The sequence below is a fragment of the Oncorhynchus mykiss genome, unplaced genomic scaffold (assembly GCF_013265735.2).
Source record: "Oncorhynchus mykiss isolate Arlee unplaced genomic scaffold, USDA_OmykA_1.1 un_scaffold_855, whole genome shotgun sequence".
Taxonomy (NCBI): domain Eukaryota; kingdom Metazoa; phylum Chordata; class Actinopteri; order Salmoniformes; family Salmonidae; genus Oncorhynchus; species Oncorhynchus mykiss.
The window spans coordinates 6,976-32,500 of NW_023494302.1; the positions used below are offsets into that span (position 1 = coordinate 6,976).

General features: G+C 47.3%; 1 protein-coding gene and 1 pseudogene across 1 annotated transcript in view; both read left to right on the forward strand.

Annotated features, from left to right (window-relative positions):
• Window positions 1-890: 890 nt before the first annotated feature.
• LOC118963336 lies at window positions 891-14,716 on the forward strand (annotated as a pseudogene).
• Window positions 14,717-20,362: 5,646 nt separating this feature from the next.
• Window positions 20,363-25,525, forward strand: part of LOC118963335 (protein sidekick-2-like) — a gene marked incomplete at its 3' end in the record, with an annotated part of 9,026 nt that continues 3,863 nt past the window's right edge. The window contains exon 1 of the mRNA XM_036974734.1: window positions 20,363-20,475. Coding sequence (XP_036830629.1) covers window positions 20,363-20,475 — 113 coding nt within the window. The remainder of the gene's footprint in view (window positions 20,476-25,525) is intronic.

A 25,525-nucleotide genomic window follows, 5' to 3' on the forward strand; every position in this document is an offset into this window, starting at 1 on the left:
CCCACTACTATCTCCTACAGGAATGTCATCTACCCACTACTATCTCCTACAGGAATGTCATCTACCCACTACTATCTCCTACAGGAATGTCATCTACCCACTACTATCTCCTACAGGAATGTCATCTACCCACTACTTTCTCCTACAGGAATGTCATCTACCCACTACTATCTCCTACAGGAATGTCATCTACCCACTAGTATCTCCTACAGGGATGTCATCTACCCACTACTATCTCCTACAGGAATGTCATCTACCCACTACTATCTCCTACAGGGATGTCATCTACCCACTACTATCTCCTACAGGAATGTCATCTACCCACTACTATCTCCTACAGGAATGTCATCTACCCACTAGTATCTCCTACAGGAATGTCATCTACCCACTACTATCTCCTACAGGAATGTCATCTACCCACTACTATCTCCTACAGGAATGTCATCTACCCACTAGTATCTCCTACAGGAATGTCATCTACCCACTACTATCTCCTACAGGAATGTCATCTACCCACTAGTATCTCCTACAGGAATGTCATCTACCCACTACTATCTCCTACAGGAATGTCATCTACCCACTACTATCTCCTACAGGAATGTCATCTACCCACTAGTATCTCCTACAGGAATGTCATCTACCCACTACTATCTCCTACAGGAATGTCATCTACCCACTAATATCTCCTACAGGAGTAATGTGGATCACACATAATTCAAACCTTCGTCCTGAGGGTGATATAGACTGTTATAATAATGCCACAGCAGAATTCATAAACAATCATCCTTTGTGTGTGTGTGTGTGTGTGTGTGTGTGTGTGTGGTGTGTGTGTGTGTGTGTGTGTGTGTGTGTGTGTGTGTGTGTCTGTCTGTTTGTCTGTATGTCTGTAGAGCCATCACCCTGGACAACACTCTGGTCATCCTGTCCAGTGTGGCTCCTGATGCTGGACGGTACTACACACAGGCTGTCAACGACAAGAACGGAGAGAACAAAACCAGCCATCCTATCCTACTGACTGTGGAGAGTAAGTAGAGAGGATATACACACACACACACACACACACACACACACACACACACACACAGACACGTAGTCACACACACTCACACAAACACACTCACATACACTCACACAAACATAGACACAAACTCACTCACTCACTCACTCACTCACTCACTCACTCACACTCACTCACTCACACACACACACACACACAGACACACGTAGACACACACAAACACACCTACAGACACACCACTCACACACAGACACACACACCTTCCCATACGGTACCAGCAGGTTGTGTTGAAGGCAGATATAACCGTTGTGTTCCTGTTGGGAGGACGTTTCTCTGTGTTTTACATGTGTTCATCCAACAGGTGTTTTATGCTGAGCTGACAGACACAGCTACACTGCCCCCTAGTGGCTGTCTGTCTAACTGTCACCTCACCTGTCAGTCCTGTTACACTCCTAAAGGCTTCTTCGTGGAGGGATACGGTTCTACCAAGAACCGTTCTGATCTGAAGAACTCTTTTTGGAAGACTAGGGTTCTTTGTAAGGCGAAGGGTTCTATCTAGACCTTTAACATCCTAACAACAGTTTTTGAAGAAAGAGTTATTTGATGATTCTTCGGAAGGCGAGAAGGATTCTACATTGCACCATATGTAATATTTCCCAGCATGCTCTATTGCAGGGAGATTTTCAGAATGGTTTATTTTACTGTAATATTTGTGATGTTGCATGTCCATTGATTGGTTGATTAATTTAATGCTACACAAAGATAAATAACATGCAATTTTCTAAACTAATCCAATCTGTTAGTATTAGGATTTACTGCACCCATCACTGAGATGGTTGTTCCAGTTTAGATGATTGAGGTAGTCAATCTTCCCTACCCTGGCAGCCATTCTGATTGCAAGTTGCGGGTGATTAACAATTCCCACTTGTTGGGTATCCTATCTCTGTCTGGATTCCAATAGGAATTAAACATCACTTTGCAAGCCAGCATAATGTGACTTGCAGGCCTGATGTGGCCTGTAAACCAGGAGTTTCCTAATGTGTTAGGGTATAACTATGCCCTCTGTGAAAGGCCTTATGGTCCATGTAATGTATTGTCATAAATAATGACATTTTAAAGGATAATAAGGCTGGTGAAACCGTTCGAAGAGGGTTCTAGGAAGACCCTCCAAGGGATAAAATGGTTCTTGGTAGAACCATATACAGGGGGTTCTATAAAGAACCTTAAATAAAGGGTTCTAGATAGAACCCTCTGCAAAGGGTTCTACCCATACCCATTAAGGGTTCCTCTATGGGGACTAGCTGCACACCTTGTATGGTTCTACTTAGCACCTTTGTTTCTAAGAGTGCAGCCTGTGTAACAGAGGTGTTGTAACACCACATTCCCCTGATGATGGATGACCATATCTGAGACCTGACGACTCCTCAAACTAATGCCTAGGCTTTAGCTTTGGCTAGCAGACCCGGGTTTGAATCCCAGTCGGTCTAGAGTTTCCCTAGAGTTAGAAGCTGGTGCCAGGGGAGGTATATGGTCCGGCTTAGGCCGTGGTCCAATAGCACACCTCCCTGGCTGTAGTGTGGAGCTGGGTGGTGCTACGGTCCTCCCTGGCTGTAGTGTGGAGCTGGGTGGTGCTACGGTCCTCCCTGGCTGTAGTGTGGTGCTGGGTGGTGCTACAGTCCCCCCTGGCTGTAGTGTGGAGTTGGGTGGTGCTACTACGGTCCTCCCTGGCTGTAGTGTGGAGCTGGGTGGTGCTACAGTCCTCCCTGGCTGTAGTGTGGAGCTGGGTGGTGCTACAGTCCTCCCTGGCTGTAGTGTGGAGCTGGGTGGTGCTACAGTCCTCCCTAGCTGTAGTGTGGAGTTGGGTGGTGCTACAGTCCTCCCTGGCTGTAGTGTGGAGCTGGGTGGAGCTGGGTGGTGCTACGGTCCTCCCTGGCTGTAGTGTGGAGCTGGGTGGTGCTACGGTCCTCCCTGGCTGTAGTGTGGAGTTGGGTGGTGCTACGGTCCTCCCTGGCTGTAGTGTGGAGTTGGTGGTGCTACGGTCCTCGCTGGCTGTAGTGTGGAGCTGGGTGGTGCTACAGTCCTCCCTGGCTGTAGTGTGGAGCTGGGTGGTGCTGGGTGGTGCTACAGTCCTCCCTGGCTGTAGTGTGGAGCTGGGTGGTGCTACGGTCCTCCCCCTGGCTGTAGTGTGGAGTTGGATGGAGCTACGGTCCTCCCTGGCTGTAGTGTGGAGTTGGGTGGTGCTACAGTCCTCCCTGGCTGTAGTGTGGACCTGGGTGGTGCTACAGTCCTCCCTGGCTGTAGTGTGGAGTTGGGTGGTGCTACAGTCCTCCCTGGCTGCAGTGTGGAGCTGGTTGGTGCTACAGTCCTCCCTGGCTGTAGTGTGGAGTTGGGTGGTGCTACGGTCCTCCCTGGCTGTAGTGTGGAGCTGGGTGGTGCTACGGTCCTCCCTGGCTGTAGTGTGGAGCTGGGTGGTGCTACGGTCCTCCTCTGGCTGTAGTGTGGAGTTGGGTGGTGCTACGGTCCTCCCTGGCTGTAGTGTGGAGTTGGGTGGTGCTACGGTCCTCGCTGGCTGTAGTGTGGAGCTGGGTGGTGCTACAGTCCTCCCTGGCTGTAGTGTGGAGCTGGGTGGTGCTGGGTGGTGCTACAGTCCTCCCTGGCTGTAGTGTGGAGCTGGGTGGTGCTACGGTCCTCCCTGGCTGTAGTGTGGAGTTGGGTGGAGCTACGGTCCTCCCTGGCTGTAGTGTGGAGTTGGGTGGTGCTACAGTCCTCCCTGGCTGTAGTGTGGACCTGGGTGGTGCTACAGTCCTCCCTGGCTGTAGTGTGGAGTTGGGTGGTGCTACAGTCCTCCCTGGCTGCAGTGTGGAGCTGGTTGGTGCTACAGTCCTCCCTGGCTGTAGTGTGGAGTTGGGTGGTGCTACGGTCCTCCCTGGCTGTAGTGTGGAGCTGGGTGGTGCTACGGTCCTCCCTGGCTGTAGTGTGGAGCTGGGTGGTACTACGGTCCTCCCTGGCTGTAGTGTGGAGCTGGGTGGAGCTGGGTGGTGCTGGGTGGTGCTACGGTCCTCCCTGGCTGTAGTGTGGAGTTGGGTGGTGCTACGGTCCTCCCTGACTGTAGTGTGGAGCTGGGTGGTGCTACGGTCCTCCCTGGCTGTAGTGTGGAGCTGGGTGGTGCTGGGTGGTGCTACGGTCCTCCCTGGCTGTAGTGTGGAGTTGGGTGGTGCTACGGTCCTCCCTGGCTGTAGTGTGGAGCTGGGTGGTGCTACAGTCCTCCCTGGCTGTAGTGTGGAGCTGGGTGGTGCTGGGTGGTGCTACAGTCCTCCCTGGCTGTAGTGTGGAGCTGGGTGGTGCTACGGTCCTCCCTGGCTGTAGTGTGGAGTTGGGTGGAGCTACGGTCCTCCCTGGCTGTAGTGTGGAGTTGGGTGGTGCTACAGTACTCCCTGGCTGTAGTGTGGACCTGGGTGGTGCTACAGTCCTCCCTGGCTGTAGTGTGGACCTGGGTGGTGCTACAGTCCTCCCTGGCTGTAGTGTGGAGTTGGGTGGTGCTACAGTCCTCCCTGGCTGCAGTGTGGAGCTGGTTGGTGCTACAGTCCTCCCTGGCTGTAGTGTGGAGTTGGGTGGTGCTACGGTCCTCCTGGCTGTAGTGTGGAGCTGGGTGGTGCTACGGTCCTCCCTGGCTGTAGTGTGGAGCTGGGTGGTGCTACGGTCCTCCCTGGCTGTAGTGTGGAGCTGGGTGGAGCTGGGTGGTGCTACGGTCCTCCCTGGCTGTAGTGTGGAGTTGGGTGGTGCTACGGTCCTCCCTGACTGTAGTGTGGAGCTGGGTGGTGCTACGGTCCTCCCTGGCTGTAGTGTGGAGCTGGGTGGTGCTGGGTGGTGCTACGGTCCTCCCTGGCTGTAGTGTGGAGTTGGGTGGTGCTACGGTCCTCCCTGGCTGTAGTGTGGAGCTGGGTGGTGCTACAGTCCTCCCTGTCTGTAGTGTGGAGCTGGGTGGTGCTGGGTGGTGCTACAGTCCTCCCTGGCTGTAGTGTGGAGCTGGGTGGTGCTACGGTCCTCCCTGGCTGTAGTGTGGAGTTGGGTGGAGCTACGGTCCTCCCTGGCTGTAGTGTGGAGTTGGGTGGTGCTACAGTACTCCCTGGCTGTAGTGTGGACCTGGGTGGTGCTACAGTCCTCCCTGGCTGTAGTGTGGAGTTGGGTGGTGCTACAGTCCTCCCTGGCTGCATTGTGGAGTTTTGTGGTGCTACGGTCCTCCCTGGCTGTAGTGTGGAGCTGGGTGGTGCTACGGTCCTCCCTGGCTGTAGTGTGGAGCTGGGTGGTGCTACGGTCCTCCCTGGCTGTAGTGTGGAGCTGGGTGGTGCTACGGTCCTCCCTGGCTGTAGTGCGGAGCTGGGTGGTGCTACGGTCCTCCCTGGCTGTAGTGTGGAATTGGGTGGTGTTACGGTCCTCCCTGGCTGTAGTGTGGAGCTGGGTGGTGCTTACGGTCCTCCCTGGCTGTAGTGTGGAGCTGGGTGGAGCTGGGTGGTGCTACAGTCCTCCCTGGCTGTAGTGTGGAGCTGGGTGGAGCTGGGTGGTGCTCTGTAGAGCTGGTGCTGCGGTCCCTGGTCCATCTGACCCGCTGATTTAACCAGCCTATAAATGAGCTCTGTAATTTAATGGCGCCTAACCGAAGCAGATTTATGAAAAGACACTGAGACAGTCTGTATGTGTTACTGATACCAAACACAGGGCCTGGGATCACACACAGAACCCCCCCTCGAGGCAGGGAGAAATGAGATGAGATGGAGAGAGAGATCTCTGATTGAGGCCAGTGAATCGATGGTTGTTTGCAGGGCTGCAAGGCTCTGTGGAACAGGCTGAATTATGGCTCTGCATTTAATCACTTCCTGCTATGTTTATCTCAATTAAACAATATAATGGTTCCTGGTAGGGTTGGGAATTGCCAGGGACCTCACGGTATGATATCATCACCACATTTAGGTGCCGATACGATATTTATTGTGATTCTTGTTGATTCTCACGATTCTCTATGTGTTTGCGATTTGATAATGTGAATTTATTGCGTTTCGATGTTCCAAACATATTGCTTCACCACATGTCTTCTGCAGAGAGACAAGAGAGAGACAAGAGAGAGACGAGAGAGAGACGAGAGAGAGACAAGAGAGAGAGACAAGAGAGAGACGAGAGAGAGACAAGAGAGAGAGACAAGAGAGAGAGACGAAAGAGAGACAAGAGAGAGAGAGAGAGAAAAGAGAGAGACGAGAGAGAGACGAGAGAGAGACGAGAGAGAGACAAGAGAGAGACACAAGAGAGAGACAAGAGAGAGACGAGAGAGAGACAAGAGAGAGACAAGAGAGAGACGAGAGAGAGACAAGAGAGAGAGACAAGAGAGAGACAAGAGAGAGAGACAAGAGAGAGAGACAAGAGAGAGACAAGAGAGAGACAAGAGAGAGACGAAAGAGAGAGACGAGAGAGAGAGAGAGAGAAGAGAGAGACGAGACGAGAGAGAGACGAGAGAGACGAGACGAGAGAGAGACGAGAGAGACGAGAGAGCGACAAGAGAGAGACGAGAGAGAGACGAGAGAGAGACGAGAGAGAGACGAGAGAGAGACGTGACTAAATGAGTTTTTCTCAGTCATGGTCATAAACGTGGTGAAAGGAAAGGTTCTCCCTGTTTAAAAAGAAGATGGAGAACAAGCTGTGAAGGAAAAATACTGCAGTTTTGGTGCAGGTACAGCAAACTAGCGCAAAATGAATACTGCCATATTGTTAAAACGATACGATACGATATATCGTCAAAATAATATCCGATATGTAACTGTACTGATTTTGTCACCGCTAGTTCCTAGCAGCTTGGTTGACACAGGCTGAGGCTGCTCCCAGGAAATGTAGAAGGGGCTGTTATTGAATGGTGAGAGTATAGGAACTATATGTTATTGAATGGTGAGAGTATAGGAACTATCTGTTATTGAATGGTGAGAGTATAGGAACTATCTGTTATTGAATGGTGTTAGTATAGGAACTATCTGTTATTGAATGGTGAGAGTATAGGAACTATCTGTTATTGAATGGTGTTAGTATAGGAACTATCTGTTATTGAATGGTGTTAGTATAGGAACTATCTGTTATTGAATGGTGTTAGTATAGGAACTATCTGTTATTGAATGGTGTTAGTATAGGAACTATCTGTTATTGAATGGTGTTAGTATAGGAACTATCTGTTATTGAATGGTGTTAGTATAGGAACTATCTGTTATTGAATGGTGAGAGTATAGGAACTATCTGTTATTGAATGGTGTTAGTATAGGAACTATCTGTTATTGAATGGTGTTAGTATAGGAACTATCTGTTATTGAATGGTGAGAGTATAGGAACTATCTGTTATTGAATGGTGAGAGTATAGGAACTATCTGTTATTGAATGGTGAGAGTATAGGAACTATCTGTTATTGAATGGTGTTAGTATAGGAACTATCTGTTATTGAATGGTGTTAGTATAGGAACTATCTGTTATTGAATGGTGATAGTATAGGAACTATCTGTTATTGAATGGTGAGAGTATAGGAACTATCTGTTATTGAATGGTGTTAGTATAGGAACTATCTGTTATTGAATGGTGAGAGTATAGGAACTATCTGTTATTGAATGGTGAGAGTATAGGAACTATATGTTATTGAATGGTGAGAGTATAGGAACTATCTGTTATTGAATGGTGAGAGTATAGGAACTATCTGTTATTGAATGGTGAGAGTATAGGAACTATCTGTTATTGAATGGTGAGAGTATAGGAACTATCTGTTATTGAATGGTGTTAGTATAGGAACTATCTGTTATTGAATGGTGAGAGTATAGGAACTATCTGTTATTGAATGGTGTTAGTATAGGAACTATCTGTTATTGAATGGTGAGAGTATAGGAACTATATGTTATTGAATGGTGAGAGTATAGGAACTATCTGTTATTGAATGGTGAGAGTATAGGAACTATCTGTTATTGAATGGTGAGAGTATAGGAACTATCTGTTATTGAATGGTGTTAGTATAGGAACTATCTGTTATTGAATGGTGAGAGTATAGGAACTATCTGTTATTGAATGGTGAGAGTATAGGAACTATCTGTTATTGAATGGTGTTAGTATAGGAACTATCTGTTATTGAATGGTGAGAGTATAGGAACTATATGTTATTGAATGGTGAGAGTATAGGAACTATATGTTATTGAATGGTGAGAGTATAGGAACTATATGTTATTGAATGGTGAGAGTATAGGAACTATCTGTTATTGAATGGTGAGAGTATAGGAACTATATGTTATTGAATGGTGAGAGTATAGGAACTATATGTTATTGAATGGTGAGAGTATAGGAACTATCTGTTATTGAATGGTGAGAGTATAGGAACTATCTGTTATTGAATGGTGAGAGTATAGGAACTATCTGTTATTGAATGGTGTTAGTATAGGAACTATATGTTATTGAATGGTGTTAGTATAGGAACTATCTGTTATTGAATGGTGTTAGTATAGGAACTATCTGTTATTGAATGGTGTTAGTATAGGAACTATCTGTTATTGAATGGTGAGAGTATAGGAACTATCTGTTATTGAATGGTGAGAGTATAGGAACTATCTGTTATTGAATGGTGTTAGTATAGGAACTATCTGTTATTGAATGGTGAGAGTATAGGAACTATCTGTTATTGAATGGTGTTAGTATAGGAACTATCTGTTATTGAATGGTGAGAGTATAGGAACTATCTGTTATTGAATGGTGAGAGTATAGGAACTATCTGTTATTGAATGGTGTTAGTATAGGAACTATCTGTTATTGAATGGTGAGAGTATAGGAACTATCTGTTATTGAATGGTGTTAGTATAGGAACTATCTGTTATTGAATGGTGTTAGTATAGGAACTATCTGTTATTGAATGGTGTTAGTATAGGAACTATCTGTTATTGAATGGTGAGAGTATAGGAACTATCTGTTATTGAATGGTGAGAGTATAGGAACTATCTGTTATTGAATGGTGTTAGTATAGGAACTATCTGTTATTGAATGGTGAGAGTATAGGAACTATCTGTTATTGAATGGTGTTAGTATAGGAACTATCTGTTATTGAATGGTGAGAGTATAGGAACTATCTGTTATTGAATGGTGAGAGTATAGGAACTATCTGTTATTGAATGGTGAGAGTATAGGAACTATCTGTTATTGAATGGTGAGAGTATAGGAACTATCTGTTATTGAATGGTGTTAGTATAGGAACTATCTGTTATTGAATGGTGAGAGTATAGGAACTATCTGTTATTGAATGGTGAGAGTATAGGAACTATCTGTTATTGAATGGTGTTAGTATAGGAACTATCTGTTATTGAATGGTGTTAGTATAGGAACTATCTGTTATTGAATGGTGTTAGTATAGGAACTATCTGTTATTGAATGGTGATAGTATAGGAACTATATGTTATTGAATGGTGAGAGTATAGGAACTATCTGTTATTGAATGGTGAGAGTATAGGAACTATCTGTTATTGAATGGTGAGAGTATAGGAACTATCTGTTATTGAATGGTGAGAGTATAGGAACTATCTGTTATTGAATGGTGTTAGTATAGGAACTATCTGTTATTGAATGGTGAGAGTATAGGAACTATCTGTTATTGAATGGTGAGAGTATAGGAACTATCTGTTGATGAATGGTGAGAGTATAGGAACTATATGTTATTGAATGGTGTTAGTATAGGAACTATCTGTTATTGAATGGTGTTAGTATAGGAACTATCTGTTATTGAATGGTGTTAGTATAGGAACTATCTGTTATTGAATGGTGTTAGTATAGGAACTATCTGTTATTGAATGGTGAGAGTATAGGAACTATCTGTTATTGAATGGTGTTAGTATAGGAACTATCTGTTATTGAATGGTGTTAGTATAGGAACTATCTGTTATTGAATGGTGAGAGTATAGGAACTATCTGTTATTGAATGGTGAGACTATAGGAACTATATGTTATTGAATGGTGAGAGTGCAGTATGGACAATCCTGGCAGGAGCTGTTGTTGTTGTTGTTGTTGTTGTTGTTCACCCGTTTCTATTATTAAAACGGTAAATTCTGACTGAGATATACAATCTACTTTACAAGGGAGAACTGGCCATGACCCATATGCTTTTCTAACCGTGTGTGTGTGTGCGTGTGTGTGTTTGTGTGTGTGTGTGTGTGTGTGTGTGTGTGTGTGTGTGTGTGTGTGTGTGGTGTGTGTGTGTGTGTGTGTGTGTGTGTGTGTGTGTGTGTGTGTGTAGACGTGGGGGGGCCTGTGGACCCCATCACCCCCACCATCATCATCCCTCCTAAGAACACCAGTGTGAACGCGGGGAGGAATGATGTCATTATGGAGTGTGTGGCCAATGCTAGGTGAGTGAACACACACACACACACACACACACACACATACATACACACACACACACACACACCCACCACACACACCACACACACACACACACACACACACACACACACACACACACACACACACACAGAGAGAGACCAAGTCTGTCACATTTCACTGTCACCTAATGTGTTTTGTTTGGGTCTCTTTTAGAAAATTGTCCATCCCGTCCTATTCAATGCTTTTCTTCTCTCCTCCCCTCCTCCTCCTCTCCTCTCTCAGTCTTTCCTGTCTCTCCATTCTTCTCCTCCTCTCCTTATCTCTGCTCTGAATCCAAACCATTATGGCCAATTCAAAGACTTGATCAGTATGACAGATGTATTACGGTGCTCTGTCAATGCCTCACAACCTTGAAACAGCATTTAAATCATATTAATACACTCTCTCTGTCTCCCTCCCCCTCCCTCTCTCTCTCTGTCTCCCTCCCCTCCCTCTCTCTCTCTCTCTCTCTCTCTGTCTCCCCCTCCCGCTCTCTCTCTCTCTGTCTCCCTCCCCCTCTCTCTCTCTCTCTCTCTCTCCCCCTCCCCCTCCCGCTCTCTCTCTGTCTCCCTCCCCCCTCCCTCTCTCTCTCTGTCTCCCTCCCCTCTCTCTCTCTCTCTCTCTCTCCCCCTCCCCCTCTCTCTCTCTCTCTGTCTCCCTCCCCCTCCCTCTCTCCTCTGTCTCCCTCCCCCTCCCTCTCTCTCTCTCTCTCTCTCTCTCTCTGTCTCCCCCTCCCGCTCTCTCTCTCTCTGTCTCCCTCCCCTCTCTCTCTCTCTCTCTCTCTCTCCCCTCCCCCTCCCGCTCTCTCTCTGTCTCCCTCCCCCTCCCTCTCTCTCTCTGTCTCCCTCCCCCTCCCTCTCTCTCTGTCTCCCTCCCCCTCCCTCTCTCTCTCTCTTTCTCCCCCTCCCCTCTTTCTCTGTCTCCCTCCCCCTGTATCTCTCTCCCCCCTTCTCATCCCCTTCTCTCTCTGTGTCTCTCTTTCTCTCCCCCTTCTCTCTTTCTATCTCTCTCTCTCTCTCTCTCTCTCTCTCTCTCTCTCTCTTTCTCTCTCTCTCTCTCCTCTCTCCCCCTTCTCTCTCCCTGTCTCCCTCCCTCTGTATCTCTCTCTCTCCTCTCCCCCAGACCTCTGATCAAGATGGTTATAACCTGGCGTAAGGATGGTGTAGTGGTCAGTACAGGGATACGTGACTTTGGCCGCAGGCTGACCATCAGCCTCCCAGCGGTCAGTGACAGTGGTTACTATGATGTGAGGCCACCCTCCGCAGCAGCACTGTGCCTCCGGTCAACGCAGGGGCCTACCTACATGTTCTAGGTACACACACACACACACACATGGGAGTTTCTCCACAATGCTGGTTAAAACTAGGCAAATAACCACCTACCAGTCCTCCTGTCAGTGGTCAGGTTGAGGGAATATCACTGTGTGTAAATGTCTGGAGTCTTCAGGTCAGTTTACATGCTGCTGGACCATGGAGATAAATGATAGATGATTAAAGCATTAGGTGGATTGTGAAGAAAGGTCATGTCTCTATCTGATGATTGCAGTCCATTACTCTGCACTAGTCTCAAGCAGACTAAACCTTGGAAATGAAATACTTGTTGGAAAGGATGGATTTAATGTAAGGTCAACACAAACCAGGAGGACCAAGACCTTATCATTAACATGACTTCATTGGTTAAAACTTGTTAAAACTGTTCAAGAAAATTAGAGGAAGGTTGTAACTGTTTTTCTCAACTCCTTTCCTCTCTTCTCTCCTCCTCTCCTCCCCTCGCTCCTCCTCTCACCCTCTCCTCTGTTCTCCTCCTCTCCTTGTCTCCTCTCATCTTCACACTTCTCCTCTCCTATCCTCTCCCTCCTCCACTCTCCTCCTTTCCTCATCTCCCCTCCTCCTTTCCTCATCTCCCCTCCTCCTCTACTCTCCCCTCCTCTCATCCTCTCCTCTCCTCCGCCCTCCTCCTCTCCTCTCCTCCTCTCCTCTCCTCGTCTCTCCTCCTCCTCTACTCTCATCCTCACCTTGCCCTCTTCTCCTCCTCCTCTCCTCTCCTCTCCTCTCCTCTCCTCTCCTCTCCTCTCCTCTCCTCTCCCCTCCCCTCCTCTCCCCTCCCCTCCTCTCCCCTCCCCTCCTCTCCTCTCCTCTCCTCTCCTTTCCTCTCCTATCCTCTCCAGACCATCCCAGTTTGTGAAGGAGCCTGTCCAACACATCAGTGCAGAGATGGAGAAGGTGGTGGATATCCCTGCCAGGCACGAGGTGTGTCTGTGTGTGTGCGTGTGTGTGTGTGCGTGTGTGTGTGTGCGTGCGTGCGTGTGTGTGTGCGAGAGATCTAAAGCCCTGATGCGGTAAAAAGTGATAGATATTTAAATCCAACTCACTCTTGTCTTCTCCTCTTCCTCTCTCTAGGTGTCCCCCAGCCAGACATAGTGTGGTATAAGGATGCTGTGGTCATCAGTCCAGTGAAGATGCCCAGGTACAGGGTGTTAGTTGGGGGCAGTCTGCAGATCAACGGTCTGTTACCGGACGATACAGGCATGTTCCAGTGCTTCGCCCGCAACCTGGCTGGAGAGATACAGACCAACACCTACCTCGCTGTCACCAGTACGTCTCTCTCTCTCTCTCGCTCTCTCTCTCTCTCGCTCTCTCTCTATACCAGTACGTCTCTCTCTCTCTCGCTCTCTCTCTCTACCAGTACGTCTCTCTCTCTCCGCTCTCTCTCTCTACCAGTACGTCTCTCTCTCTCGCTCTCTCTCTCTACCAGTACGTCTTCTCTCTCTCTCTCTACCAGTACGTCTCTCTCTCGCTCTCTCTCTCTCTCTCTACCAGTACGTCTCTCTCTCTCTCGCTCTCTCTCTCCCCTCTACCAGTACGTCTCTCTCGCTCTCTCTCTCTACCAGTACGTCTCTCTCTCACGCTCTCGTCTCTCTCTACCAGTACGTCTCTCTCTCTCTCTACCAGTACGTCTCTCTCTCTCAGCTCTCTCTCTCTCTCAATTCAATTCAATTCAAGGGCTTTATTGGCATGGGAAACATGTGTTAACATTGCCAAAGCAAGTGAGGTAGACAACATACAAAGTGAATATATAAAGTGAAAAACAACAAAAATGAACAGTAAACATTACACATACAGAGGTTTCAAAACAGTAAAGACATTACAATATTATATATATATACAGTGTTTTAACTGTTTTATCTCTCTCTCTACCAGTACGTCCCCAACCCACCATTTCCCACGTCAGTCCTCTCCATCTCTCTCTCTTTCCTTCCACTCTCATCTCTTCTTCTTCTCTCCGTCTCTCGACCTGTCACACTACACACTCAGGCAATTATTGGCTATTTTGAGAGAGAATTAGAGAGAGAACGAACAAGTAAGAGCGAGAGAATAAGAGGGATGAAAGAGGGAAAGGAAAGAGAGGGCGAGGTAGCCTTGTGCCTGTCAGTCTCTAAGTCGTTATCTTGAAAAATGGGAGATGACTGACTGACAGTCTTTGATAAATGAATTAAAAGTTCACACAGTTACCTCACATCTCTCATCATCAGTCTCATCATCATCCTTCTCATCTGTGGTTCTCACCTCATCAGGTGTCTGTCTGTCTGTCTGTCTGTCTGTCTGTCTGTCACGTCTGTCTGTCACGTCTGTCTGTCTGTCTGTCTGTCTGTCTGTCTGTCTGTCCTGTCTGTCTGTCTGTCTGTCTGTCTGTCTGTCACGTCTGTCGTCTGTCTGTCTGTCTGTCTGTCTGTCTGTCTGTCTGTCTGTCTGTCTGTCTGTCTGTCTGTCTGTCTGTCTCACCTACCTGTTTGTCTCTACCCAGGTATTGCCCCCAACATCACGGCAGGTCCAGCTGACAGTGCTGTGATTGACGGCATGTCAGTCATCCTCCACTGTGAGACCAGCGGAGCCCCGCGACCAGCTATCACCTGGCAGAAAGGTATGGTGGTGGACAGCTTCTATTAGAAGTGCATGTCATTTTGTGTGTTTTTCACAGGGAAAGGTGATTACATATGACTCAATCCACAAGGTGACGCAGAAGCTCTCTGACGGTCTCATCTCTCTCTCTCTCTCTCTCTCTCTCTCTCTCTCTCTCTCTCTCTCTCCCTCTCCCTACCCCTCCCCCTCCCCAGGTGAACGTGTGTTGGCCAGTGGTTCTGTCCAGCTGCCCAGGTTCACCCTGCTGGAGTCAGGCAGTCTACTGGTCTCCCCGTCTCACCTTTCTGATGCTGGGACTTATACCTGCATGGCCAGCAACTCCAGAGGCATAGACGAGGCTGCCGCAGATCTACTGGTGTGGGGGTGAGTTTGGAGGGAGGGGGGGGGGGGGGGGGGATTAGTATCAGCCAGTAAGCTGAAGTCCTCTGTCAACTACCTGTTAAAACAGCCAGTAACCTGAAGTCCTCTGTCAACCACCTGTTACACAAGCCAGTAACCTGAAGTCTCTGTCAACCACCTGTTACACAGCCAGTAACCTGAAGTCTGTCAACCACCTGTTACACAGCCAGTAACCTGAAGTCTCTGTCAACCACCTGTTACACAGCCAGTAACCTGAAGTCTCTGTCAACTACCTGTTAACAGCCAGTAACCTGAAGTCTTCTGTCAACCACCTGTTACACAGCCAGTAACCTGAAGTCTCTGTCAAACACCTGTTACACAGCCAGTAACCTGAAGTCTCTGTCAAACCACCTGTTACACAGCCAGTAACCTGAAGTCTGTTAAACAGCCAGTAACCTGAAGTCTCCTGTCAACCCCTGTTACACAGCCAGTAACCTGAAGTCTGTTAAACAGCCAGTAACCTGAAGTCTGTTAAACAGCCCGTAACCTGAAGTCTCTGTCAACACCTGTTAAACAGCCAATAACCTGAAGTCTCTGTCAACTACCTGTTACACAGCCAGTAACCTGAAGTCTCTGTCAACCACCTGTTACACAGCCAGTAACCTGAAGTCTGTCAACCACCTGTTACACAGCCAGTAACCTGAAGTCTCTGTCAACTACCTGTTAAACAGACAGTAACCTGAAGTCTCTGTCAACCACCTGTTACACAGCCAGTAACCCTGAAGTCTCTGTCAACTACCTGTTACACAGCCAGTAACCTAAAGTCTCTGTCAACCACCTGTTAAACAGCCAGTAACCTGAAGTCTCTGTCAACTACCCGTTAAACAGCCAATAACCTGAAGTCTCTGTCAACCACCTGTTAAACAGCCAGTAACCTGAAGTCTGTTAAACAGCCAGTAACCTGAAGTCTGTAAAACAGCCAATAACCTGAAGTATCTGTCAACCACCTGTTAAACAGCCAGTAACCTGAAGTCTGTTAAACAGCCAGTAACCTGAAGTCTGTTAAACAGCCAGTAACCTGAAGTCTGTTAAAACGCCAGTAACCTGAAGTCTCTGTCAACCACCTGTTACACAGCCAGTAACCTGAAGTCTCTGTCAACCACCTGTTACACAGCCAGTAACCTGAAGTCTGTTAAACAGCCAGTAAACCTGAAGTCTCTGTCAACCACCTGTTCCACGCCAGTAACCTGAAGTCTCTGTCAACCACCTGTTAAACAGCCAGTAACCTGAAGTCTCTGTCAACTACCTGTTACACAGCCAGTAACCTGAAAGTCTCTGTCAACCACCTGTTACACAGCCAGTAACCTGAAGTCTGTCAACCACCTGTTACACACAGCCAGTAAACCTGAAGTCTCTGTCAACTACCTGTTAAACAGACAGATAACCTGAAGTCTCTGTCAACCACCTGTTACACAGCCAGTAACCTGAAGTCTCTGTCAACCACCTGTTACACAGCCAGTAACCTGAAGTCTCTGTCAAACACCTGTTACACAGCCAGTAACCTGAAGTCCTCTGTCAAACCACCTGTTACACAGCCAGTAACCTGAAGTCTCTGTCAACCACCTGTTACACAGCCAGTAACCTGAAGTCTCTGTCAACTACCTGTTACACAGCCAGTAACCTGAAGTCTCTGTCACCACCTGTTACACAGTCAGTAACCTGAAGTCTGTCAACCACCTGTTACACAGCCAGTTAACCTGAAGTCTGTCAACCACCTGTTAAACAGCCAGTAACCTAAAGTCTCTGTCAACCACCTGTTAAACAGTCAGTAACCTGAAGTCTCTGTCAACTACCTGTTAAACAGCCAGTAACCTGAAGTCTCTGTCAACTACCCGTTAAACAGCCAGTAACCTGAAGTCTCTGTCAACCACCTGTTACACAGCCAATAACCTGAAGTCTCTGTCAACCACCTGTTAAACAGCCAGTAACCTGAAGTCTGTTAAACAGCCAGTAACCTGAAGTCTGTTAAACAGCCAATAACCTGAAGTATCTGTCAACCACCTGTTAAACAGCCAGTAACCTGATGTCTGTTAAACAGCCAGTAACCTGAAGTCTGTTAAACAGCCAGTACCTGAAGTCTGTTAAACAGCCAGTAACCTGAAGTCTCTGTCAACCACCTGTACAGAGCCAGTAACCTGAAGTCTCTGTCAACCACCTGTTACACAGCCAGTAACCTGAAGTCTCTGTCAACCACCTGTTACACAGCCAGTAACCTGAAGTCTCTGTCAACCACCTGTTACACAGCCAGTAACCTGAAGTCTGTTAACAGCCAGTAACCTGAAGTCTGTTTAAACAGCCAGTAACCTGAAGTCTCTGTCAACCAGCTGTTAAACAGCCAGTAACCTGAAGTCTCTGTCAACCACCTGTTACACAGCCAGTAACCTGAAAGTCTGTCAACCACCTGTTACACAGCCAGTAACCTGAAGTCTCTGTCAACCACCTGTTACACAGCCAGTAACCTGAAGTCTCTGTCAACTACCTGTTTACACAGCCAGTAACCTGAAGTCTCTGTCAACCACCTGTTTACACAGCCAGTAACCTGAAGTCTGTCAACCACCTGTTACACAGCCAGTAACCTGAAGTCCTCTGTCAACTACCTGTCAAACAGCCAGTAACCTGAAGTCTCTGTGAACTACCTGTTAAACAGCCAGTAACCTGAAGTCTCTGTCAACTACCTGTTAAACAGCCAGTAACCTGAAGTCTCTGTCAACCACCTGTTACACAGCCAGTAACCTGAAGTCTGTTAAACAGCCAGTAACCTGAAGTCTCTGTGAACTACCTGTTAAACAGCCAGTAACCTGAAGTCTCTGTCAACCACCTGTTACACAGTCAGTAACCTGAAGTCTGTCAACCACCTGTTACACAGCCAGTAACCTGAAGTCTGTCAACCACCGTTAAACAGCCAGTAACCTAAAGTCTCTGTCAACCACCTGTTAAACAGTCAGTAACCTGAAGTCTCTGTCAACTACCTGTTAAACAGCCAGTAACCTGAAGTCTCTGTCAACTACCCGTTAAACAGCCAGTAACCTGAAGTCTCTGTCAACCACCTGTTACACAGCCAATAACCTGAAGTCTCTGTCAACCACCTGTTTAAACAGCCAGTAACCTGAAGTCTGTTAAAACAGCCAGTAACCTGAAGTCTGTTAAACAGCCATAACCTGAAGTATCTGTCAACCACCTGTTAAACAGCCAGTAACCTGATGTCTGTTAAACAGCCAGTGAACCTGAAGTCTGTTAAACAGCCAGTAACCTGAAGTCTGTTAAACAGCCAGTAACCTGAAGTCTCTGTCACCACCTGTTACAGAGCCAGTAACCTGAAGTCTCTGTCAACCACCTGTTACACAGCCAGTAACCTGAAGTCTCTGTCAACCACCTGTTACACAGCCATAACCTGAAGTCTCTGTCAACCACCTGTTACACAGCCAGTAACCTGAAGTCTGTTAAACAGCCAGTAACCTGAAGTCTGTTAAACAGCCAGTAACCTGAAGTCTCTGTCAACCAGCTGTTAAACAGCCAGTAACCTGAAGTCTCTGTCAACCACCTGTTACACAGCCAGTAACCTGAAGTCTGTCAACCACCTGTTACACAGCCAGTAACCTGAAGTCTCTGTCAACCACCTGTTACACAGCCAGTAACCTGAAGTCTCTGTCAACTACCTGTTACACAGCCAGTAACCTGAAGTCTCTGTCAACCACCTGTTACACAGCCAGTAACCTGAAGTCTGTCAACCACCTGTTACACAGCCAGTAACCTGAAGTCTCTGTCAACTACCTGTCAAACAGCCAGTAACCTGAAGTCTCTGTGAACTACCTGTTAACAGCCAGTAACCTGAAGTCTCTGTCAACTACCTGTTAAACAGCCAGTAACCTGAAGTCTCTGTCAACCACCTGTTACACAGCCAGTAACCTGAAGTCTGTTAAACACCAGTAACCTGAAGTCTGTTAAACAGCCAATACCTGAAGTCTCTGTCAACCACCTGTTAACAGCCAGTAACCTGAAGTCTGTTAAACAGCCAGTAACCTGAAGTCTGTTAAACAGCCAGTAACCTGAAGTCTGTTAAACAGCCAGTAACCTGAAGTCTGTCAACCACCTGTTAAACTGCCAGTAACCTGAAGTCTGTCAACCACCTGTTAAACAGCCAATAACATGAAGTCTGTTAAACAGCCAGTAACCTGAAGTCTCTGTCAACCACCTGTTAAACAGCCAGTGAACCTGAAGTCTCTGTCAACCACCTGTTACACAGCCAGTAACCTGAAGTCTCTGTCAACTACCTGTTAAACAGCCAGTAACCTGAAGTCTCTGTCAACCACCTGTTACACAGCCAGTAACCTGAAGTCTGTTAAACAGCCAGTAACCTGAAGTCTCTGTCAACTACCTGTTAAACAGCCAGTAACCTGAAATCTGTTAAACAGCCAGTAACCTGAAGTCTCTGTCAACCACCTGTTACACAGCCAGTAACCTGAAGTCTCTGTCAACCACCTGTTACACAGCCAGTAACCTGAAGTCTGTCAACCACCTGTTACACAGCCAGTAACCTGAAGTCTCTGTCAACCACCTGTTACACAGCCAGTAACCTGAAGTCTCTGTCACTACCTGTTACACAGCCAGTAACCTGAAGTCTCTGTCAACCACCTGTTACACAGCCAGTAACCTGAAGTCTGTCAACCACCTGTTACACAGCCAGTAACCTGAAGTCTGTCAACCACCTGTTACACAGCCAGTAACCTGAAGTCTCTGTCAACTACCTGTTAAACAGACAGTAACCTGTAGTCTCTGTCAACTATCTGTTAAACAGCCAGTAACCTGAAGTCTGTCAACCACCTGTTAAACAGCCAGTAACCTGAAGTCTCTGTCAACTACCTGTTAAACAGCCAGTAACCTGAAGTCTCTGTCAACTACCTGTTAAACAGTCAGTAACCTGAAGTCTCTGTCAACTACCTGTTAAACAGCCAGTAACCTGAAGTCTCTGTCAACTACCTGTTAAACAGCCAGTAACCTGAAGTCTCTGTCAACCACCTGTTACACAGCCAGTAACCTGAAGTCTGTTAAACAGCCAGTAACCTGAAGTCTCTGTCAACTACCTGTTAAACAGCCAGTAACCTGAAATCTGTTAAACAGCCAGTAACCTGAAGTCTCTGTCAACCACCTGTTACACAGCCAGTAACCTGAAGTCTCTGTCAACTACCTGTTACACAGCCAGTAACCTGAAGTCTGTCAACCACCTGTTACACAGCCAGTAACCTGAAGTCTCTGTCAACTACCTGTTAAACAGACAGTGAACCTGAAGTCTCTGTCAACTACCTGTAAACAGCCAGTAACCTGAAGTCTGTCAACCACCTGTTAAACAGTCAGTAACCTGAAGTCTGTTAAACAGCCAGTAACCTGAAGTCTGTTAAACAGCCAGTAACCTGAAGTCTGTTAAACAGCCAGTAACCTGAAGTCTCTGTCAACTACCTGTTAAACAGCCAGTAACCTGAAGTCTGTTAAACAGCCAGTAACCTGAAGTCTCTGTCAACCACCTGTTAAACAGCCAGTACCTGAAGTCTGTCAACCACACTGTTAAACAGCCAGTAACCTGAAGTCTGTTAAACAGCCAGTAACCTGAAGTCTTTCTATGTTGTCAGCACGGACCCGTATCACCAAGCCACCTGCAGACCAGAGTGTCATCAAGGGGACCAAGGCTGTCATGTCTTGTGGGGTGACCCATGACCCCAGTGTGTCTGTCAGGTAAGGATGATGTCATGTCCTGTGGGGTGACCCATGACCCCAGTGTGTCTGTCAGGTAAGGATGATGTCATGTCTTGTGGGGTGACCCATGACCCCAGTGTGTCTGTCAGGTAAGGATGATGTCATGTCCTGTGGGGTGACCCATGACCCCAGTGTGTCTGTCAGGTAAGGATGATGTCATGTCCTGTGGGGTGACCCATGACACTAGTGTGTCTGTCAGTTAATTGGATGCCAAGCTGACACCTGACTCAGCTCCTCAAAGGCTAAGGGATTAGTTGATCAGTTTGAATCAGGGGGCAGTAGTGGAGTAGATCAAAGAGGTTGATCAGTTGAATCAGGGGGGGCTGTAGTGGAATAAATCAAAGAGGTTGATCAGTTGAATCAGGGGGCAGTAGTGGAGTAGATCAAAGAGGTTGATCAGTTGAATCAGGGGGGGCTGTAGTGGAGTAGATCAAAGAGGTTGATCATTTGAATCAGGGGGCTGTAGTGGAGTTGATCAAAGAGGTTGATCAGTTGAATCAGGGGGGGGCTGTAGTGGAGTTGATCAAAGAGGTTGATCAGTTGAATCAGGGGGGGGCTGTAGTGGAGTTGATCAAAGAGGTTGATTCAGTTGAATCAGGGGGCTGTAGTGGAGTAGATCAAAGAGGTTGATCAGTTGAATCAGGGGGCAGTAGTGGAGTAGATCAAAGAGGTTGATCAGTTGAATCAGGTGGCAGTAGTGGAGTAGATCAAAGAGGGTTGATCAGTTGAATCAGGGGGCTGTAGTGGAATAAATCAAAGAGGTTGATCAGTTGAATCAGGGGGCTGTAGTGGAATAAATCAAAGAGGTTGATCAGTTGAATCAGGGGGGGGGGGGGGGGCTGTAGTGGAGGAAATCAAAGAGGTTGATCAGTTGAATCAGGGGGCTGTAGTGGAATAAATCAAAGAGGTTGATCAGTTGAATCAGGGGGCTGTAGTGGAATAAATCAAAGAGGTTGATCAGTTGAATCAGGGGGCTGTAGTGGAGTAGATCAAAGAGGTTGATCAGTTGAATCAGGGGCTGTAGTGGAATAAATCAAAGAGGTTGATCAGTTGAATCAGGGGGCTGTAGTGGAATAAATCAAAGAGGTTGATCAGTTGAATCAGGGGGCAGTAGTGGAGTTGATCAAAGAGGTTGATCAGTTGAATCAGGGGGGCAGTAGTGGAGTAGATCAAAGAGGTTGATCAGTTGAATCGGGGGGGCTGTAGTGGAGTTGATCAAAGAGGTTGATCAGTTGAATCAGGGGGGGCTGTAGTGGAGTTGATCAAAGAGTTTGATCAGTTGAATCAGGGGGGGGCAGTAGTGGAATAAATCAAAGAGGTTGATCAGTTGAATCAGGGGGGGGGCTGTAGTGGAGTAGATCAAAGAGGTTGATCAGTTGAATCAGGGGGGGGCTGTAGTGGAGTTGATCAAAGAGGTTGATCAGTTGAAGCAGGGGGCTGTAGTGGAGTTGATCAAAGAGGTTGATCAGTTGAATCAGGGGGCTGTAGTGGAGTAGATCAAAGAGGTTGATCAGTTGAATCAGGGGGCTGTAGTGGAGTTGATCAAAGAGGTTGATCAGTTGAATCAGGGGGGGGCTGTAGTGGAGTAGATCAAAGAGGTTGATCAGTTGAATCAGGGGGGGGGCTGTAGTGGAGTAGATAAAAGAGGTTGATCAGTTGAATCAGGGGGGGGCTGTAGTGGAGTAGATCAAAGAGGTTGATCAGTTGAATCAGGGGGGGGCTGTAGTGGAGATGATCAAAGAGGTTGATCAGTTGAATCAGGGGGCTGTAGTGGAGTTGATCAAAGAGGTTGATCAGTTGAATCAGGGGGCTGTAGTGGAGTAGATCAAAGAGGTTGATCAGTTGAATCAGGGGGGGGCTGTAGTGGAGTTGATCAAAGAGGTTGATCAGTTGAATCAGGGGGCTGTAGTGGAGTTGATCAAAGAGGTTGATCAGTTGAATCAGGGGGCTGTAGTGGAGTAGATCAAAGAGGTTGATCAGTTGAATCAGGGGGCTGTAGTGGAGTTGATCAAAGAGGTTGATCAGTTGAATCAGGAGGGGGCTGTAGTGGAGTAGATCAAAGAGGTTGATCAGTTGAATCAGGGGGGGGCTGTAGTGGAGTAGATCAAAGAGGTTGATCAGTTGAATCAGGGGGGGGCTGTAGTGGAGTAGATCAAAGAGGTTGATCAGTTGAATCAGGGGGCTGTAGTGGAGTAGATCAAAGAGGTTGATCAGTTGAATCAGGGGGCTGTAGTGGAGTAGATCAAAGAGGTTGATCAGTTGAATCAGGGGGCTGTAGTGGAGGAAATCAAAGAGGTTGATCAGTTGAATCAGGGGGCTGTAGTGGAGTAGATCAAAGAGGTTGATCAGTTGAATCAGGGGGGGGCTGTAGTGGAGTTGATCAAAGAGGTTGATCAGTTGAATCAGGGGGCTGTAGTGGAGTTGATCAAAGTTGTTGATCAGTTGAATCAGGGGGCTGTAGTGGAGTAGATCAAAGAGGTTGATCAGTTGAATCAGGGGGCTGTAGTGGAGTTGATCAAAGAGGTTGATCAGTTGAATCAGGGGGGGGCTGTAGTGGAGTAGATCAAAGAGGTTGATCAGTTGAATCAGGGGGGGCTGTAGTGGAGTAGATCAAAGAGGTTGATCAGTTGAATCAGGGGGGGGCTGTAGTGGAGTTGATCAAAGAGGTTGATCAGTTGAATCAGGGGGCTGTAGTGGAGTTGATCAAAGAGGTTGATCAGTTGAATCAGGGGGCTGTAGTGGAGTAGATCAAAGAGGTTGATCAGTTGAATCAGGGGGGGGGCTGTAGTGGAGTTGATCAAAGAGGTTGATCAGTTGAATCAGGGGGCTGTAGTGGAGTTGATCAAAGAGGTTGATCAGTTGAATCAGGGGGCTGTAGTGGAGTAGATCAAAGAGGTTGATCAGTTGAATCAGGGGGCTGTAGTGGAGTTGATCAAAGAGGTTGATCAGTTGAATCAGGAGGGGGCTGTAGTGGAGTAGATCAAAGAGGTTGATCAGTTGAATCAGGGGGGGGGCTGTAGTGGAGTAGATCAAAGAGGTTGATCAGTTGAATCAGGGGGGGGCTGTAGTGGAGTAGATCAAAGAGGTTGATCAGTTGAATCAGGGGGCTGTAGTGGAGTAGATCAAAGAGGTTGATCAGTTGAATCAGGGGGCTGTAGTGGAGTAGATCAAAGAGGTTGATCAGTTGAATCAGGGGGCTGTAGTGGAGTTGATCAAAGAGGTTGATCAGTTGAATCAGGGGGCTGTAGTGGAGTAGATCAAAGAGGTTGATCAGTTGAATCAGGGGGGGCAGTAGTGGAGTAGATCAAAGAGGTTGATCAGTTGAATCACACACAGTCAGAGTATCTGGATCAGTACGAGTAGACAGTGACACACACAGTCTGAGTATCTGGATCAGTGTGAGCAGACAGTGACACACACACACACAGTCTGAGTATCTGGATCAGTGTGAGTAGACAGTGACACACACACACACAGTCTGAGTATCTGGATCAGTACGAGCAGACAGTGACACACACAGTCTGAGTATCTGGATCAGTGTGAGCAGACAGTGACACACACAGTCTGAGTATCTGGATCAGTACGAGTAGACAGTGACACACACAGTCTGAGTATCTGGATCAGTGTGAGCAGACAGTGACACACACAGTCTGAGTATCTGGATCAGTATGAGTAGACAGTGACACACACAGTCTGAGTATCTGGATCAGTATGAGTAGACAGTGACACACACAGTCTGAGTATCTGGATCAGTATGAGCAGACAGTGACACACACAGTCTGAGTATCTGGATCAGTATGAGTAGACAGTGACGCACACAGTCTGAGTATCTGGATCAGTATGAGTAGACAGTGACACACACAGTCTGAGTATCTGGATCAGTATGAGCAGACAGTGACACACACAGTCTGAGTATCTGGATCAGTGTGAGCAGACAGTGACACACACAGTCTGAGTATCTGGATCAGTATGAGTAGACAGTGACACACACACACAGTCTGAGTATCTGGATCAGTGTGAGCAGACAGTGACACACACACACAGTCTGAGTATCTGGATCAGTATGAGCAGACAGGGACACACACAGTCTGAGTATCTGGATCAGTATGAGCAGACAGGGACACACACAGTCTGAGTATCTGGATCAGTATGAGGAGACAGGGACACACACAGTCTGAGTATCTGGATCAGTATGAGTAGACAGGGACACACACAGTCTGAGTATCTGGATCAGTATGAGCAGACAGGGACACACACAGCCTGAGTATCTGGATCAGTATGAGCAGACAGGGACACACAGTCTGAGTATCTGGATCAGTGTGAGCAGACAGTGACACACACACACACAGTCTGAGTATCTGGATCAGTGTGAGCAGACAGTGACACACACACACACAGTCTGAGTATCTGGATCAGTACGAGCAGACAGTGACACACACACACACAGTCTGAGTATCTGGATCAGTACGAGCAGACAGTGACACACACACACACAGTCTGAGTATCTGGATCAGTGTGAGCAGACAGTGACACACACACACACACAGTCTGAGTATCTGGATCAGTACGAGCAGACAGTGACACACACACACACAGTCTGAGTATCTGGATCAGTGTGAGCAGACAGTGACACACACACACACAGTCTGAGTATCTGGATCAGTATGAGCAGACAGTGACACACACACAGTCTGAGTATCTGGATCAGTGTGAGCAGACAGTGACACACACACACACAGTCTGAGTATCTGGATCAGTATGAGCAGACAGTGACACACACACACACAGTCTGAGTATCTGGATCAGTGTGAGCAGACAGTGACACACACACACACACAGTCTGAGTATCTGGATCAGTATGAGCAGACAGTGACACACACACACACACAGTGTGAGTATCTGGATCAGTATGAGCAGACAGTGACACACACACACACAGTCTGAGTATCTGGATCAGTGTGAGGAGACAGTGACACACACAGTCTGAGTATCTGGATCAGTGTGAGCAGACAGTGACACACACACACAC